Consider the following 14,706-nt stretch of genomic DNA (forward strand, 5'->3'; position numbering starts at 1 on the left):
ACAATAATGATCCTGAGGAGCGAGGACCAAGTGAGTTAGAGGAGCCGAATGGGCCAGGGTGGCTGGTGTGCAGGGAGGGGACACAGCGGGGCTGGGATGAAGCCAGAGGTCAGCAAGCGCCTTCTTTGTGAGCTACATGAAGGGTTTTGGTCTCCATCTCGAGCAAGGAAAGGGCGCTTCCTTCCGGCTTTAGCGGAGATGAGCAAACTGGTGGGAGGAGGCTGCGAATCTCTGGAGGAGAGTTGATGTGGTTGGACCAGGCAGAGGCTGTCCGAGGGCAGGGACTGTGGCTTATTCATCCCCGCATCAAGGACCTGACATGGCACCTCCCCCAGCAAGTGCTGGATAAATTCTTGCTTTAATAACGAGTCCCCTCCCCTCACACTGACTCGTCTCTGGCATCCTCTCCACTGCTTCCACCTCTCTTCCCAGCTGGTCCCTACGCTTGGCCTCCATCAGGTGGCCACTCCACCTTCCTCTTCGTGCTGGACTCCCCACTCACAGGCCCACGGAGGCAAACTCACTGTTGACTTTTATCCCTTCACCTCTTGCCCACCTGGACCTCCTCACCCTACCAACCCTACACCCGCCTCCCCCACAGCCACCAGGCACCAAGTGCCCTCTTGACCCCCTCCAAAGATTTCATAGTCCCACTCTAGTTGCCACCACAGCCTTGCAAGGCTGGTATTGTGACTTCACCTGAAGAATGAGGAAACTCAGGCCCAGTGAGGTTAAGTGGCTTGCCCAAGGTCACACCACTGCGAGTCCTGCAGCAGAGACGTCAACATAGGTCAGCCTGGTTCTGACAAAATTCTCTCTCTGACATCCTGCCCTCTCTTTCTAGAAGCAGGCTTTCCCTGGATGACACCTTCTCTTGGGGAGGCTGACATTCCTCCCTCACAACCAAATGAGAGAGGAGGGAGGTTCGGCCTGGCCTTAACACAGGACTCTGTCCACGCTCTCTACCAGCCCAAGAGGATTATCTGTCCTAAACCAAGGCAACTTGGGCAAAAATAACCAGTCTGCAGACCAACTAAATTCCTCCAGGGTTATCATCAGAGGCACCAGATAGAGTTAAATCCAATCAAAAACCAGACCAATGTACGGAACTATTGTTTCCAATAACCCAGGAGTTGTAAACCCAAATTCTAACAGGAGACACAGAGACAATGAAACGAGCGAGGTGGGCCAGAGTCAGGCGATAGGGAGAAGTGGGGACTGTGGTAAGCTGGAGAGCATTTGCCCTGCAAGAAGGAGGCAGCTGCTGCTGAGCTCCAGCTGACTGTGCTCTTGCAGGGATTTGAGTCTTGTTTTAAAGAAAATAGAGAAATTTACATTTTTATGTGATATCTTCCAACTCACAAATGTCAGCCAAAAAATAAATTGTTTTTCAATACCCAAGGCGGAAGATAAAACACACCTGAAGGCCAGACTCAGGCTGCGGGTGAACTCCCCACCTCTACAATAACCAAATCAGCCTGCGCAGATTTAAACAATGATTTCTGTCCCTTCCTGTGGTCTTCTGGGACACAAGCCAAATACCAGAGTCCTATTTCTAAAGGGCCCCTCAGGAGCAGACGCTGTGGACTTACATTTCAAAATCCGACAAACTCTGGTCTTCAGATGTTTGACTCAAATCTCCAGGCACCTGTCATGAGGAGAGGGAGGAGGGAGAGAGAGAAGATGCATCGTGGTTACCATGGTTTGCATAATCAGGGAAGGATTCTGCCTCTCGGTGATCTCTGAGCACTTCCTGTTCAGAATGAGGTGAAAAAGCAGTTACTGGAAAACAATAAGAGATTTTGTGGAAGGATGGCTAGAGATGGTGTTACGGTGATAAAAATATGCCACCACGAGAGATCTCAATTATCTTCAGGGAAGGACCGTTAATCCTATCAGATAATCATGGGCATGGATAAAAGCATGTAAATTGGGAGCTATAAAGACCTAATTAGGGTCTGAGACGCAAAGTATCAAATGTACAGTGGAAAAAATACCCATCGTCACCATGATGAACATCACACGCACAGACACACCTAGTATGTAAACACAAAAGGTCCATGTCTGCCCCCAAACGGCTCTATCCTTTTCCCTCATAAGGTACAAGTGATTTAAGGCAAGAGAACATGATTTCCTCTTCTGACTCAGAAGGGCAGATGAGAACAAGACAGGGTGAAAGAAATGAAACTGCCTGGCATGCTGGCAATTATTATGTAAAGCAAAGAGCAAAATGGCCAGCGCCAGTAGATGCTCGATAAATAGTGACATTGTCATGCCCAGAGAATGAGCTTCCTCTTGTAATCTGATCCAATACGAGCTGGCCAGAATCTAAGAGTGTGGATCAAAACTAAGAGGAACCAACTGGAACACAGAGGGTGGGGCGCAGTGAGGGAGAGAGAACATTATTTCACACTTGGCACCTGTCAGAGCTTCTATGCTATCCACTATCTTAACCAACCTTGGGAAGAACCCTGGGGGTGGGCATTAGCCCCCCACTTTATAGATGAGGAAACTGAGGCTCAAGGAGGCTGTAGAATTTGTCCCAGGTCATACATGTAGGAGACAAACCCAAGTCTGTCCAATTTCAAAGGCTTTTCTACCACAAACCCTTAACAAACAAGAAAAGCCAGCTGAAAGGTGAAAGGAGAGGGTGAGACTTGAAGAACTTCTGCCTTTGCAGAGGGATGGAAGACACTATTAGAAGGTCTTTGGAAGCAGATAAACGCAGTGGTTACAGAGCCCGTGTCCTTGGGCCATGCAGCTCAGGATCAGATCCCAGCTCCACTTCTTCCTGACTGTGTGGCCATGAGCAAATCATTGCCTTCTCTGTGTCGCATGGTCCGCCTCTGCAAAATGGGTGCACAGTAGTAACACTCTCAGGGTCGTTCTGAGGACAAAACGAGTTAACACCCGCAGAGTATGGGGGACCGTGCCTGGCAGGCGAAGGTTCTCAACACTTGACTGTGCCCTGGAATAACAATGTGACAATTACTGAGAAGAGCGGTATCTTCTGTTATCCTTGACACTGGCCATAAAATCTGTCCTGCCAACCCAAGGGGTGTCTGTCTCCCCATACACGGCAGCCCAGAGGGAGAATGACCCAACCTGAGCCCTTTACAGGCTGTGGAGCCCAGCAATTCAACTGGCCTCCAGGCAGCAGACTTTGCAAAGAAGCCGCTATTGAGAGATTCCTTCCAACCCAACCAGGAGAAAGCTGCCTAGCGGCTTGAGAGAGCCGCACTTTCAAAAGACCAGGAACTCACTGCCTGGGCTCGGTGCAGCTCTGCTGCTACCATGACCAACGCATTCCTGGGGGCTGCTGGGAGGAGAGGCGGCGTAATCTATTAGGGGAGCCAGGAGGCCGCGTGCACCAAGATCCCTCAAAACAGCCTCATCCTTTGACCCAGAAATCTCACTCCCAGAATCCACCCAGAGGAAACAAAGACACCGACCAAACTTCACATCAAAGATCACTTCTACTGCTTAGACAAGTGAAAACACAAACAAGCAAGTAAGCAAGCAAAAAGTCCAACTGTAGAGGAATGAGTCAAGAAATTATGGCATGTCCGTGTGAGATAGCCGGGTTAAAAAAAATGGGTCACACACACACTCGTGAGGGTGCAAGCACAAAAATAACGCTGGAAAACTATGTAAGAAAATAGTAACAGTGGCTATTATCGATAATAGATTAGGAGTGAGACTGGGGAGGAAAAGCAGCTTATTTTTCATTTGCTATCTGTCCATAAGATTTTTTTTAAAATGTATTTTTTGAAGGAATTGCTTTAAAAAAGTTTAAACGTGCTTTTGAAGAATGAGATCACTTTCCATGTGCTGTTCTAAAAAGATCCCCAAGACAGATCGTCAAGTGAAAGCAAAAGCTGGGTGCAGGTGGTGGGTCTCTACACTACCTTGTGCGCAAAAATGCAGAATTAAGTATATCAAATTGTATTTGTTTGCTGTTGCATCAAGAAGCCATGGCAGTGAAATGCAAGACACCAATAAAAAGGGGACTTTGTGGGAACTGGGGCCAGGGGCCCGGGCAGCTGGTGCATGGCATTGGGAGCAAGGCCATAGAGTGAACAGGCTTTTATATCATTTGAATTTTGAAATAACATACTACCAATTAGAAATTTAAATAAAATTTATTATCCCATCAAAAAGGGCACACCTCCTGCCAGCCCCTCTCTCCCCTTGGTGCTTCCGCTTGGAACCCACGGGAGCAGCCGGGACTCGAGCACCTTCTCTGGTGGGGCCGGAAGGTGGCTCTGGGCCCCTCTTCTGAGCTTCCTCCTCGACACCTGAGTCTGGGGAAGGTTCTTCAGACACGAGGTGACGATCAGGTAAGCAGATCGGAGGAGGGACTCAGCCGATGCAGAGACCAGCTGCACCATTCTGCCCATCTTTCCACGGCCTTTAAACGCAGCCTTATTTCAGACTGGAAGTGAACAGAGCTCATGCCCAGGGAACCTCATTCGCCAGAGAGAAGCTTCTGACTGTGTCCACCCCACAAAATGGAAGGGAAGGGTGAGCCCAGGACCCAAGTAAAAGACAAGGTAGGGGTTTTGAGGACAGGCATCACTTTATAATAAGAACAAAGAATTTCTTCAAAAACGATTGTTTCTTAGAAGAAGGCATTTTCTTGACAGATAGGTTTCCCCTCAGGGATGCTGATTTTTCGGGAACATTTTGGACAATGAATGTAAGTAGCTGTGATTTCTGAAATCCTTCCAGCTTTGGAGCTTTTCTTCTAATTCTGCGGCATTATTGGCATCAGCAAGCCAGGAGATACTTATGTGTCTGCACGAGTTCCGGGGAGGCTGGCTGAAACAAAGAATCTGTGAACTTCTGACCTCTGCGGAACGTATCTTGAAGGTCAGGCCAGGCTCTACAGCAAATGCACGATGATAATTGATGGCTAAACTTATCAGCAGCTTAAAATTTTGTCTTTTCAGGTTCTCTACCTAGACTGGTGCTGGATAGCATCTGAGGTTTACAGGAACCATCAAGCAAGCTGGTTTTACTTCATATTTAGAAGTAAAAAAACGTGAGGGGCAGATATTCTGTCAACTTTCTGATGATACTGGCCACCATCATCCCTCATGCCCTCTGGAAGCCCCAGGGAATCTTGGAGGACACATCTCTGGGATGTCGCCCTCTCTTTGGTTCACCCTCAACACGAGGCGTAAATAAGTGATGAGCAGCATGGCTGTCTTCCTGCTTCTCCCTGACCCTACAGAGAAGGCGGCTCCCCATCCGGCCTGTGGTCTGGGGGAGCAGGTGGCAGTGCTGGCTGCATGGAAAGGCAGAGCCCATCACCGGAGAAATAAAGCAGCTAAGGTTGCTGGGTCCTCCTGGAGCAAACCCCTGAGGTGCTGTGCACACAAGGACTGGAGTGACAGACGAAACCCACAGAGGATCAGCCTCTGGGCTACATAAGCAAAGAAGCTTCGACAAACTCTCCTGACCCAGGATTTCCTGGGTTGCTCAGGGGCTGGGGAGCAGGGACAGGCCAGCCAACAGCAGCCCCCTCGCAATGCCAACAGGCCAGCGTGGGACTCGGACACCGGCTCACCCAGCCACTCTGAGTGCAAATCCCTCAAATCTGGGAAAAGGGTTCAGATACCAGAGGTTCTGACAAAAAAGAATGACAAATGGGTTGAATAAATGGGTATTCAAATAGGGAGGAAGGGAGGGAGGGATGAAAGAAAGAGGAACGAAGGAAGGGAGGGAAACTATACTTCCACACTGAAACAGCAATCACTGTTTAAACTCTTTTGTAGCAAGTTGGAAGTCTTCGTGCATGACAAGGTAAGTTAGTTTGGAGATGAGGGGAACCAAAGGAGGAGAATCACGTTCTCTGTCTTCTAATTACAGGGCTCTCAGATTCACGGCTCAAATGGCAAAAAGGCAGACATTACAGCAAAACAAATGTCTGTCGCAGTCGTGAAATGACGCCCATAACTAATGTCCCAGAGTCACTTTCCCATTCACCCTCTTTTCAAATGGCCTTCCCTTAAGCAATTAGCCTCCACTTTGCACTGTCGAAAATGACAACTTCTTCCCATCCTACCAACACCTCTGCTTTCTCATCTCATTTTTAAATAAGGAACAAAATGTGACATGGCACAGCTCTGTCTTCCAGGTTGGTGGCCAAGCCAGAGGACAGACAGGCCCAGGCCTGCTGCTTTGAGCATAAAGCGGGGCTTTCCTCACCTCCAGGAGGCAGTTGGCCAGGTCTGGAGCACTTTCAGGGTTCTGGGTTTATCTGTTTGTTAGCTTGTTCTTTTGTTTCACATATATACAAGGAGAGGCATCATATCCACGTGTGGTTTCAGATCAGGAGGTCAAAGACTCTCTTTTGGGAGTAAAGAACTGGCAAATGGGAGCTTTAGTGAGTTTTCATTCTATCCCTTGGGTAGCCCTGAAGCCTACACATATGGATACGATCACACTTCTATGAATATGTTTTTGATGTATCTGTTTTTCCCAAGAGACTATGAAGGTCTCGAGGACAATATTCTCAGAGCCCAAGACAGTGTTCAGGCACACAGTGATTGCTCAATGAATGTCCCCATCGATGGACAGATGTATGGATGTACAAATGGATAGACAGGTGAATGGATGGCTGGAAGATGAAAGGGAAGGGGCCTGAGAAAATTATCTAATTTATTAAGAACAGACATCTAGTTTCTTTGCAAGTAATGAAAATACATGGACAACATATGTACTACCACGTATACAAGGACATTCACTGCAACACCATTTATGGCAATAAACGCCTGGAAACAAGTAATGAAATGGTTACATAAAATACTGGAACAGTCAGAGCCAGACTGTACAACTACTAAAAGAACAGCATAGATCACCTCTGCCCACAGGGAATGACCTCTGAGATACAATGTCAAACGACAAACGCAAGACACTAAACCACGTGTCAGGTAAGCTACCATTTTCATGAAGAAGTTGGGAGACAGAAGTACCTATATGCTTGGATCTGCATTAACCATTTCTAGAAAGACACAAGAAACTGCCAACTGTGGACGCCCTTGAGGGAAGGGCACTGAGAAACAAGGGTCAGACGCAAAAGGAAGATTTATTTTTACTGTAAAACTTTATACCTTATAAACCTTTACCATGCACATGAATTGTCACCCTTCCAGAAATAAACGTAACAACCTTGAAATCTTAAATTAAAAGAGAAAAGTATTATATCTATGATGGGGGGAAAAACAGGACAGAGACTGCCTCTGAGAGAGTGGTGAGGGGAGCGACTGGCAAGGGGCTTGAAGGAACATTCTGGCATGATGGTAAAGGTCTGTATCTTGATAGGCATTTGGGCTGCACGGGTATATGCACTTGCCAAAATTCACAGAGCATACAATTAAGATGTGGGCATTTCACTGTATGTAAACCTAATCACAAAAGAAAAAAAAAAAATTTTGAACTGCGGTCAATAACATGCACACTGAAGTATTTTGGAAGAAATAGGCACTAACACCTGGAATTTAGTTTGAAAGTCATCAAAAAAAAGGATGAATCGATGGGTATATAAAGGGAGGGATGAATGAGAAGATGATAAAGCAAGTATAGTAAAATGTTAAGGGTACACTCCAGGTGGTGGATATACAGGTGTTCACTGTGAAATTCTTTCATATAACTGTTTTAAAATGTTCCAATAGAATGTTGGAAAAAAGTTTTGATCAATCATGTAGAAGAACGACTGAATTATCTTTCCATTCTCTGCATAGAAAATATGATTATCACTGTCTTATAAAGAGGCTATCAGATTAGACAATTTAAAAATGTAGGAGAAAAAGTATTGTACTAGTGTGCCGGATGGTTAATTAATAAAACTATTGTGTTTTTCTGGATTCTGGGATACTGGCAGTATTATCAGCTCTTTAAAAATGACAACATGTCGTGATCTCTTTCCTCATTCTAAATACTTTAATTTTTAAGAAAGGACTGGATTGGGACTCAGGTGGGCTGGGATCGAGCTCTGACTTAGCTGTGTGGTCTGGAAAAGGCCACTGTACCTCTCTGGGCCTCCCCTTCCTCCTGTAAAATGGGGCAATAGAAGCAGCCCTGGTGGGGTTGTTGTGAGGCTTCAAGAGGATCCTGAGAGAGCCACCCCTGCCCAGAGCCTGGCAGAGAACAGGTGCTTGCTAACTGGCAGTGACTCATTACTCATGAAAGAGTTCAAGGGTGTTGGATACAACAGACAGGCAGTTTGGGGCTCAGCTGCCCTCATTCATGAGTGAAGGGCCAACCGCTCCATTGCACAGATGCACACACTCTCCAGTTATTCAGACGTTTAGTCCACAAATTCATGCTAAGTTCTTCCTATGGGCTAGACACTCTAGGTACCAGGGAGGCGGCAGTGAACAGAAGAGATGAAGCCCTGGGGCTCACAGAGCACACAACCCATCAGAGGAGACAGTCTTTAAACAACCGATCAACACAATTAATTACCCAATTACAGCGCAAAAGGTCCATGGAGAAGAACCAGGATAACCATGGCCTCTGGGAGGGGGATGAGGGAAAGCGGCTTGGAGGGAGGGTGGATGGAGCTGAGGCTGAAGCACGAAGGAAAACAGCAGGACTCTGGTCTTGGTTCAAATGGTGGGAAGCCACGGAAAGGAGTTAAGCAAGGGAGAGACGGCGCAAGCTCACATTTTACCAAGTCACTCTGGCTGCAGAGCAGAGATTGGGAGGCAGGCCAGAGGGAAGAGCCAGGAGGCTGCTGCACATGCGTGCATGCGCGCACGCATGCACACACACACACACACACACACACACACACACAGCCGCACGCATGCACCATCACAACTGTGCCCATCACCTTTTTATCAACAGATCTTTTTAAGGCTTACATGTAAGAAAAGTACAAATCAACAACTGTCTACAGTTTCTCTAGGCTTAAATTACTAATATAAAGCTATTCTTAAGAATTTTCAGCCAATCTCTAGCAAAAGACTTAGGCTTATAACAATAGCTGAAAGCATTCAACTAATGCAAACTTGCTGCTGCTACAGATGAGGAAACTGAGGCCTGAGGAGTGAAGTAACCACCTCACGGGGGCTGGGTCTGCTGGCTGCAGGCTTCTGCTGCCTTGCACCCCATCAGGGGTTCTGACCTGCTCCTGAAAGGTCCCCAGGGTTTCTGGTACTGCATCGAGAGCTTAGTGGCCAGAAGCCCCTTCCCCCCCCCGCCCCCCCCCCACGCCAGTGCCCTTCTCCAGCAAGAGCAGGCTCTACTTTGATCCATTTCCCATATGGAGTTTCCAAGGAAAAGCTCCTCTTAAAGAATGGTCATATGAGCACCATTTATTTAAAAAGAAAAATAGTTTAAAAAATACTGAATGAAATGCCTCAATCACTCTCATTTCATCCTTAACTCCCATTGAACAGCCAGAGAAACTGAGGCACAGAGCAACCAGAAGATACCAAAGAAAGGCCGGGTTGTGCAAACTCTAGAATCCAAAGCTGCTCTCGCTAGTACTGTAGCATAATTGGAGAGTGAATGCAGGATTTCCTTAGACACACTGCAAACACAACTAAAACTGTCACTGAGAAACCAGCCAGGGTGCATTTAATCACATTAAATGGCACCAGGATGTGTAAGCAGCAGGTCTGAGGATCTCATTGAAGACAGGAGCAGACCTGGGTACCTCCGGGTTGACCTGCTGGAGACATCAGAATGCAGGGACAACAGAAGGCACCTGCCACGTCTGTCACCCCAAATGCTGTCACCTTGCAAACGGAACACCCCACCTGAGCCTGCGAGGGTAGGCGTGTCACTGGGGAAAACCCCCCAGGGCAGACTATGCCTCATTCATTTTTGCGCTTCCAGTCCCTAAACCCAGCACCTCCCCATATTCTAAGTCAGGGGTTGGCAAGCTATGGCCCAAAGGCCAAATCCAGCCTGATTTTGTAACCAGTCTGTTTTGTTTTCGCTGGAACACAGTGAGTCTTGTATGACATTTGTGTATCATCTACAGCTGCTTTCACACTGTCTCAGTAAAGTTGACTAATTGTGACAGAGATAGTATGACCCACAACACGTAAAATGGGCATTTATGGAACAAGTTTGCCAACTCCTGCTCTAACTGATGGCTGAACAGATTGTAGAAAACTTATCAGTCACTTCAGGGAAACACTTCATTCTTCTTGGTGGGGAGGAATGAATGTTTGAGTTTCATGGCTTCAGGAAATGAGTTTCAGTGGCTTGAAAATAAAGTGAGGCCCCAGGTCATGATGGAGGGGAATAAGAAACACATTTACGGATCCAGGCATTTATTTACATTCATTCATGAAATCCTTGGAGCAACCTTTTAGTAGGAGTATTTACCTGTCCCCTCTTCTTATTATAAGAGGCTCAGAGAGGCTACGTGATGTGTCCACGGACCCAGCAAGAAGTCAAAGCCAGGTTTGGCTGAATCCCAAGCTGTGTTCTTTCTACTACACCTGGTGCCAAACACCCCAGGCTCATCTCTGAAGGAAGGAAGGAATCCGTAAAGATGGGCAGATGACTCCAAAAGGCAGCATCTCCGAAAAGCGGCTTCTTGTAACGGGAAATGAAGACACTGGGGCGATCGGAGGCTGTGTACGCCTGGGCCGTTTGCTGCTAACCACACGTCTGGGCTGTATTTTTGCCACTACAAGTGCAGTGATTACAGCTGCAGAGGAGCAGGCACTGCTAATGTGCCAACAGAGCGGGAGTCTGGAATGCTTCCCCCCTAGGACTCTTACCAGAGATTTAATTTCTACCACTTAACGAGCAAGAGAGCCACCTCCTGCAGGCTGCTGCCAGCGCCTGGGGTGGGTGGAGGGGTGTTTTTCTCAAGAAGCTCTTTATTGGTTAGTTTTGGCTGCTGACGTCCTAAGGTCAGGCAGACCCGGGCCTCACCACTTATCAGCCATGAAACCTTGCACCTCGGTTTCCTCGTCTATGAAATGGGGCCAGCGCCCGCCCACCATGACCTCTGCAAGGTCACGTTGGTAAACGCCAGCACACCCGCCCTGTTATTACGTCTCACCCTCTGGTCCCACACCCTTCCTCTCAGCTGCCTGCACCGAAAAGACAACAGGAAGGGGCACGCCGACGGCTCCCGACCTTCAGCAGTCTCCCTTCAGCTCACTTGTGATCAGAACCCATCTTCCACTACTGGGAATGCACCGTCTCTTGCAATCTCTCCCGGGGACCTCCCAAGGCCCGCTCGCCAGCTATTCAGAGCAGAGCCGCACTGGCCCCACCAGGGAGAATGGGACAGTAGAGTAAGCTGTCAGCTCTCTCCTGGCCCCCATGTTTTCTAGACCTGTTCAGTCGTGCCCAGAGGAACAAAGGGAACTGTCGTTGCCCAACCTCCCTCGCCATCGGGGCTAAGGCCCCGAGACTGAACCGCTGACTTGGCTTCTCGATGGTGGGAATAGAAACCCAGGTGTTACTTTCCACTCGCTCTGGCCTCCCCGCTGGAACAGAGGTCTTTTATTTTCTTCTCACCCTTCAACTCTTTTCTTGTTAACACTCAGCTCACATTTGCATCTGCCACGTGTTAGGAGGGATCTATCCCAGGCCGAAAATGGATCCCTGGATTTTCTGTTCCCTGTGTTTTCAAGGTTTTGTGTTTTTTTTAGCAGCCCAATTTTCTTGAATGACATTTTGCCAAGGACCCCAATGTCAGCAGCAGCACCACAGCTGCTTCAGGGAACAGCGATCTGGCGGCCGGTGGGCTGGGGACTGAGTCAGGGGCAGAGCAGAAGCCACGAAAGCACGGAGTGGAGAGCCAGCCACCCGGATTCAAGTCCCGGGTTTCCTCTTCCTAGCAGAGTGAGCTTGGCAAGAGTCTCAACTTCTCTGGGCCTCCACTTCCTTTTGTGTAAATGTAATTCCATCGTCTCCCTCATGGGTTGTTGCGAGGAGGAAATGAGACAGCTGTGGAAAGCGTGTAGAGGAGCACCTGAAACGCCAGGGCTCAGTGCAGCCACAGCTGATGATCCAGAGATGGCACGGGCATGCTAAGGCCCAGGGGGAGTCGTAGAGGTCCCAGGGGCTGATAAGAACGACCTTGGTCGTGGTTCTAGGATTCAGGAATATACATGGACCAGGAAGTACTAGCCTGGGGAGTCTGGGTGAGGAGTGAGGACTTGTTAATGCCCAGAGAGACCCACTGTGCAGCCCGTCCCACCGCAGAGCTCTGCCACTGATGAGTACACCTGGCCCAGCTGGGGTGGCCCCTGCATGGATGCAGCAAGGCCAGGTATGTTGGGCTGGGTTTGGAGACAGATCTTATGCTTCCAGAAGGTCTGGCGTACCTCTCACTCCTCATACCCACAGCTGGTGAGAGGCTGGCAAGGCTTGGATCCAGGAAACTGCACATCCATCAGTCCTGGAGAACATTGTCCATCTTGCTGCCATGCCTCCCAACACATGTGAGTTGCAGATCTGGGAGTGGAACCAGGCAGTGTGGGGTCCAGAGTCTATACTGGGCTATAACACCATCTCCAAAGAGCATGGCTGTGGGGTTAGCCAGGGCTGGGCTTGCACTGACTTTGCTACCCCAAAAGGCACTGGACTTCTCCAAGCCTCACGTCTCTCAGTTACAAAGTGGGCAAATAATTCTTCCCTGCTGTGCTTATTGCAGCCAGCCTGGTGGTCCAGTGGTTAAGATTCGGTGCTCTCACTGCCGCAGCCCCCGGTTTGTGACCCAGTGAGGGAACCACACCGCCCATCTGTGGGTTGTCATACTGTTTGCTGGGATGCTGAAAGCTATGCCACCAGTATTTCAAATACCTGCTGGGTCACCCACGGTGGATCGATTTCACTGGAACTTCCACACTAAGACAGACTAGCAAGAAGGACCTGGCCACCCACTTCTGAAGAAAATGGCCATGAAAACCCTGTAAATAGCGACAGAGCATTGTCTGATGTAGCGCCGGAAGGCGGCACAAAAAGACTGGGCAAGAGCCCACTCTGCTGTACACGGGGTCACGAGGAGTTGAAACCACCTCGACGGCACGAACAATAACAACAAGGCTTGGTAATGGATTAAGTGAAAGAATGAAAATACAGAGTCTGGTATATTGCATCCCAGCGCCTGGCCCAGGGGAGGACTCAGGAAGCACTTCCTGAAGGAATGAATGAGGTAGCTTCAGGGTGTTATTCACCGTAGGGAGGGCACGTCAGAAGCCTGGGGGTAGGGGATGGCTGGAAGAATGTTCTTCAATGATGACCGTGATGACTACAGGTACAAATCATTCCTAAATTCACTCAACAACCAGATCCACTCTGCTATCAACTCTTGGAAATGCAAGATGGGTGCGAGGATGGATGGGTAAATAAATTCCACAGAACAGTTCAGACAGTCGATTAGCCTGAGGAGTCCATTCTGTAAGAGTAGAAGATTATGGCACTGATAGCGGAGAGTAAGAAGGAAGTCTCAGAGCTGAGCTCTCTGTCCTCAAACACTAAAAAGGTACATTTTGGAACCTGTCCCCTGGACAACTTGCTCTGTGATTTTCAACACTGAAGACTAGCAGTAACCCCGAAACAGCGCCTTCCGGAAATACACGGAAAAGTTAACAGCCCTGCCCCACACACACCCCAGTGCCTCCCACAACCAGCTAAACAATGGCCTCATCACCACCAGGCAGCTCCCACTTGCTGGCATTGATGACTTAGGAAGCCAATCACCAAACCCCTCAATTAGAGCCCTGAACCGTTCCCCACAGAGATCACACACAAGAAGCAGTCCTGCCAGAGAGAAATGTGCCTAATTTCCAATCTGTCTTCTATCAATAAGCAATAAATGATGAAGTTTTGCTAATTAAAAATGCCAGGCACAGTGCATTTTACATCTGTTTTATAATCACAGCTCCCAAAGTACAATGTTCCCCAGACCCCCTTTGAAACGGATGACTTTTTGAGACAACGTTTCTGGAGTTGAGTCAAAGCAGTGAGGGGGCACAGTCCTAGACCCACAGCCTGGCTGTTTCCAACGTGCTGAGTGGCAGCAGGCAAGTCATTTCTCTGCTCTGAGCTTCTGTTTCTTCCCCAAGGAAAGGAGGAAGCAGGATAAAGGGGTGGACCGTGGCTGCTCGCTGCCCAACATCCAGTCCCCTCCTGGGAAATCGTCCCACAGGAGATCTGTGTGGAATGAGCCCCAGGCCTTGAGGCCAGAGTGAGCAGTAAACAACTTAGGTCAATCAGCATATCCTGCCCTCGAGGCCATGGTGACTGCTTCAAGACTGGTCAACAAACTGAGCTGGTTCCATGAGGGTGAACCTTGGGGATCCTGCTGGCCATGTTGGACAGTCTTCTTCTCTCTCTTAACCACAGCTGGGAGGAGCAGCAGCCTGGGACCACTGCTCACCTAGCTCTGAACTCCTGAGTTATTTAACGCAACAAATTCCCTGGATAGAAACTAGACTTTTGGTGGTGAACACGATGTACTGTACACAGAAGTTGAAACATAATGACATCCACCTGAAAATTTATATAATGCTATAAACCAATGTTACCTCAATTTAAAAAATTACTCAAAAGAAAATATCCCTGCTTTGCCAAGGCCAGTTTGGCTTGGGTTCTCTTTTTCTGTCACTGAAGTCATGCTAACTAATATGGGAACAGTGATCCCCTCCAGCTCGGGCATTTATTTTATTGGATTCGCTAAGTTTTCCTAGGAAGGCCAAGCTCTGAAAATGAAAA

General features: G+C 48.4%; 1 protein-coding gene across 9 annotated transcripts in view; it reads right to left on the reverse strand.

Annotated features, from left to right (window-relative positions):
• The window catches only part of SNX29 (sorting nexin 29), a 590,085-nt gene that overhangs the window by 239,826 nt on the left and 335,553 nt on the right, over positions 1–14,706 (reverse strand). For all 9 annotated transcript variants that reach the window (XM_070568519.1, XM_070568518.1, XM_070568526.1 and 6 more), the window contains one exon: positions 1,593–1,648. In XM_070568519.1, the coding sequence (XP_070424620.1) occupies positions 1,593–1,648 (56 nt within the window). The remainder of the gene's footprint in view (positions 1–1,592; positions 1,649–14,706) is intronic.

The sequence above is a fragment of the Equus przewalskii genome, chromosome 12 (genome assembly GCF_037783145.1).
Source record: "Equus przewalskii isolate Varuska chromosome 12, EquPr2, whole genome shotgun sequence".
Classification (NCBI taxonomy): Eukaryota; Metazoa; Chordata; class Mammalia; order Perissodactyla; family Equidae; genus Equus; species Equus przewalskii.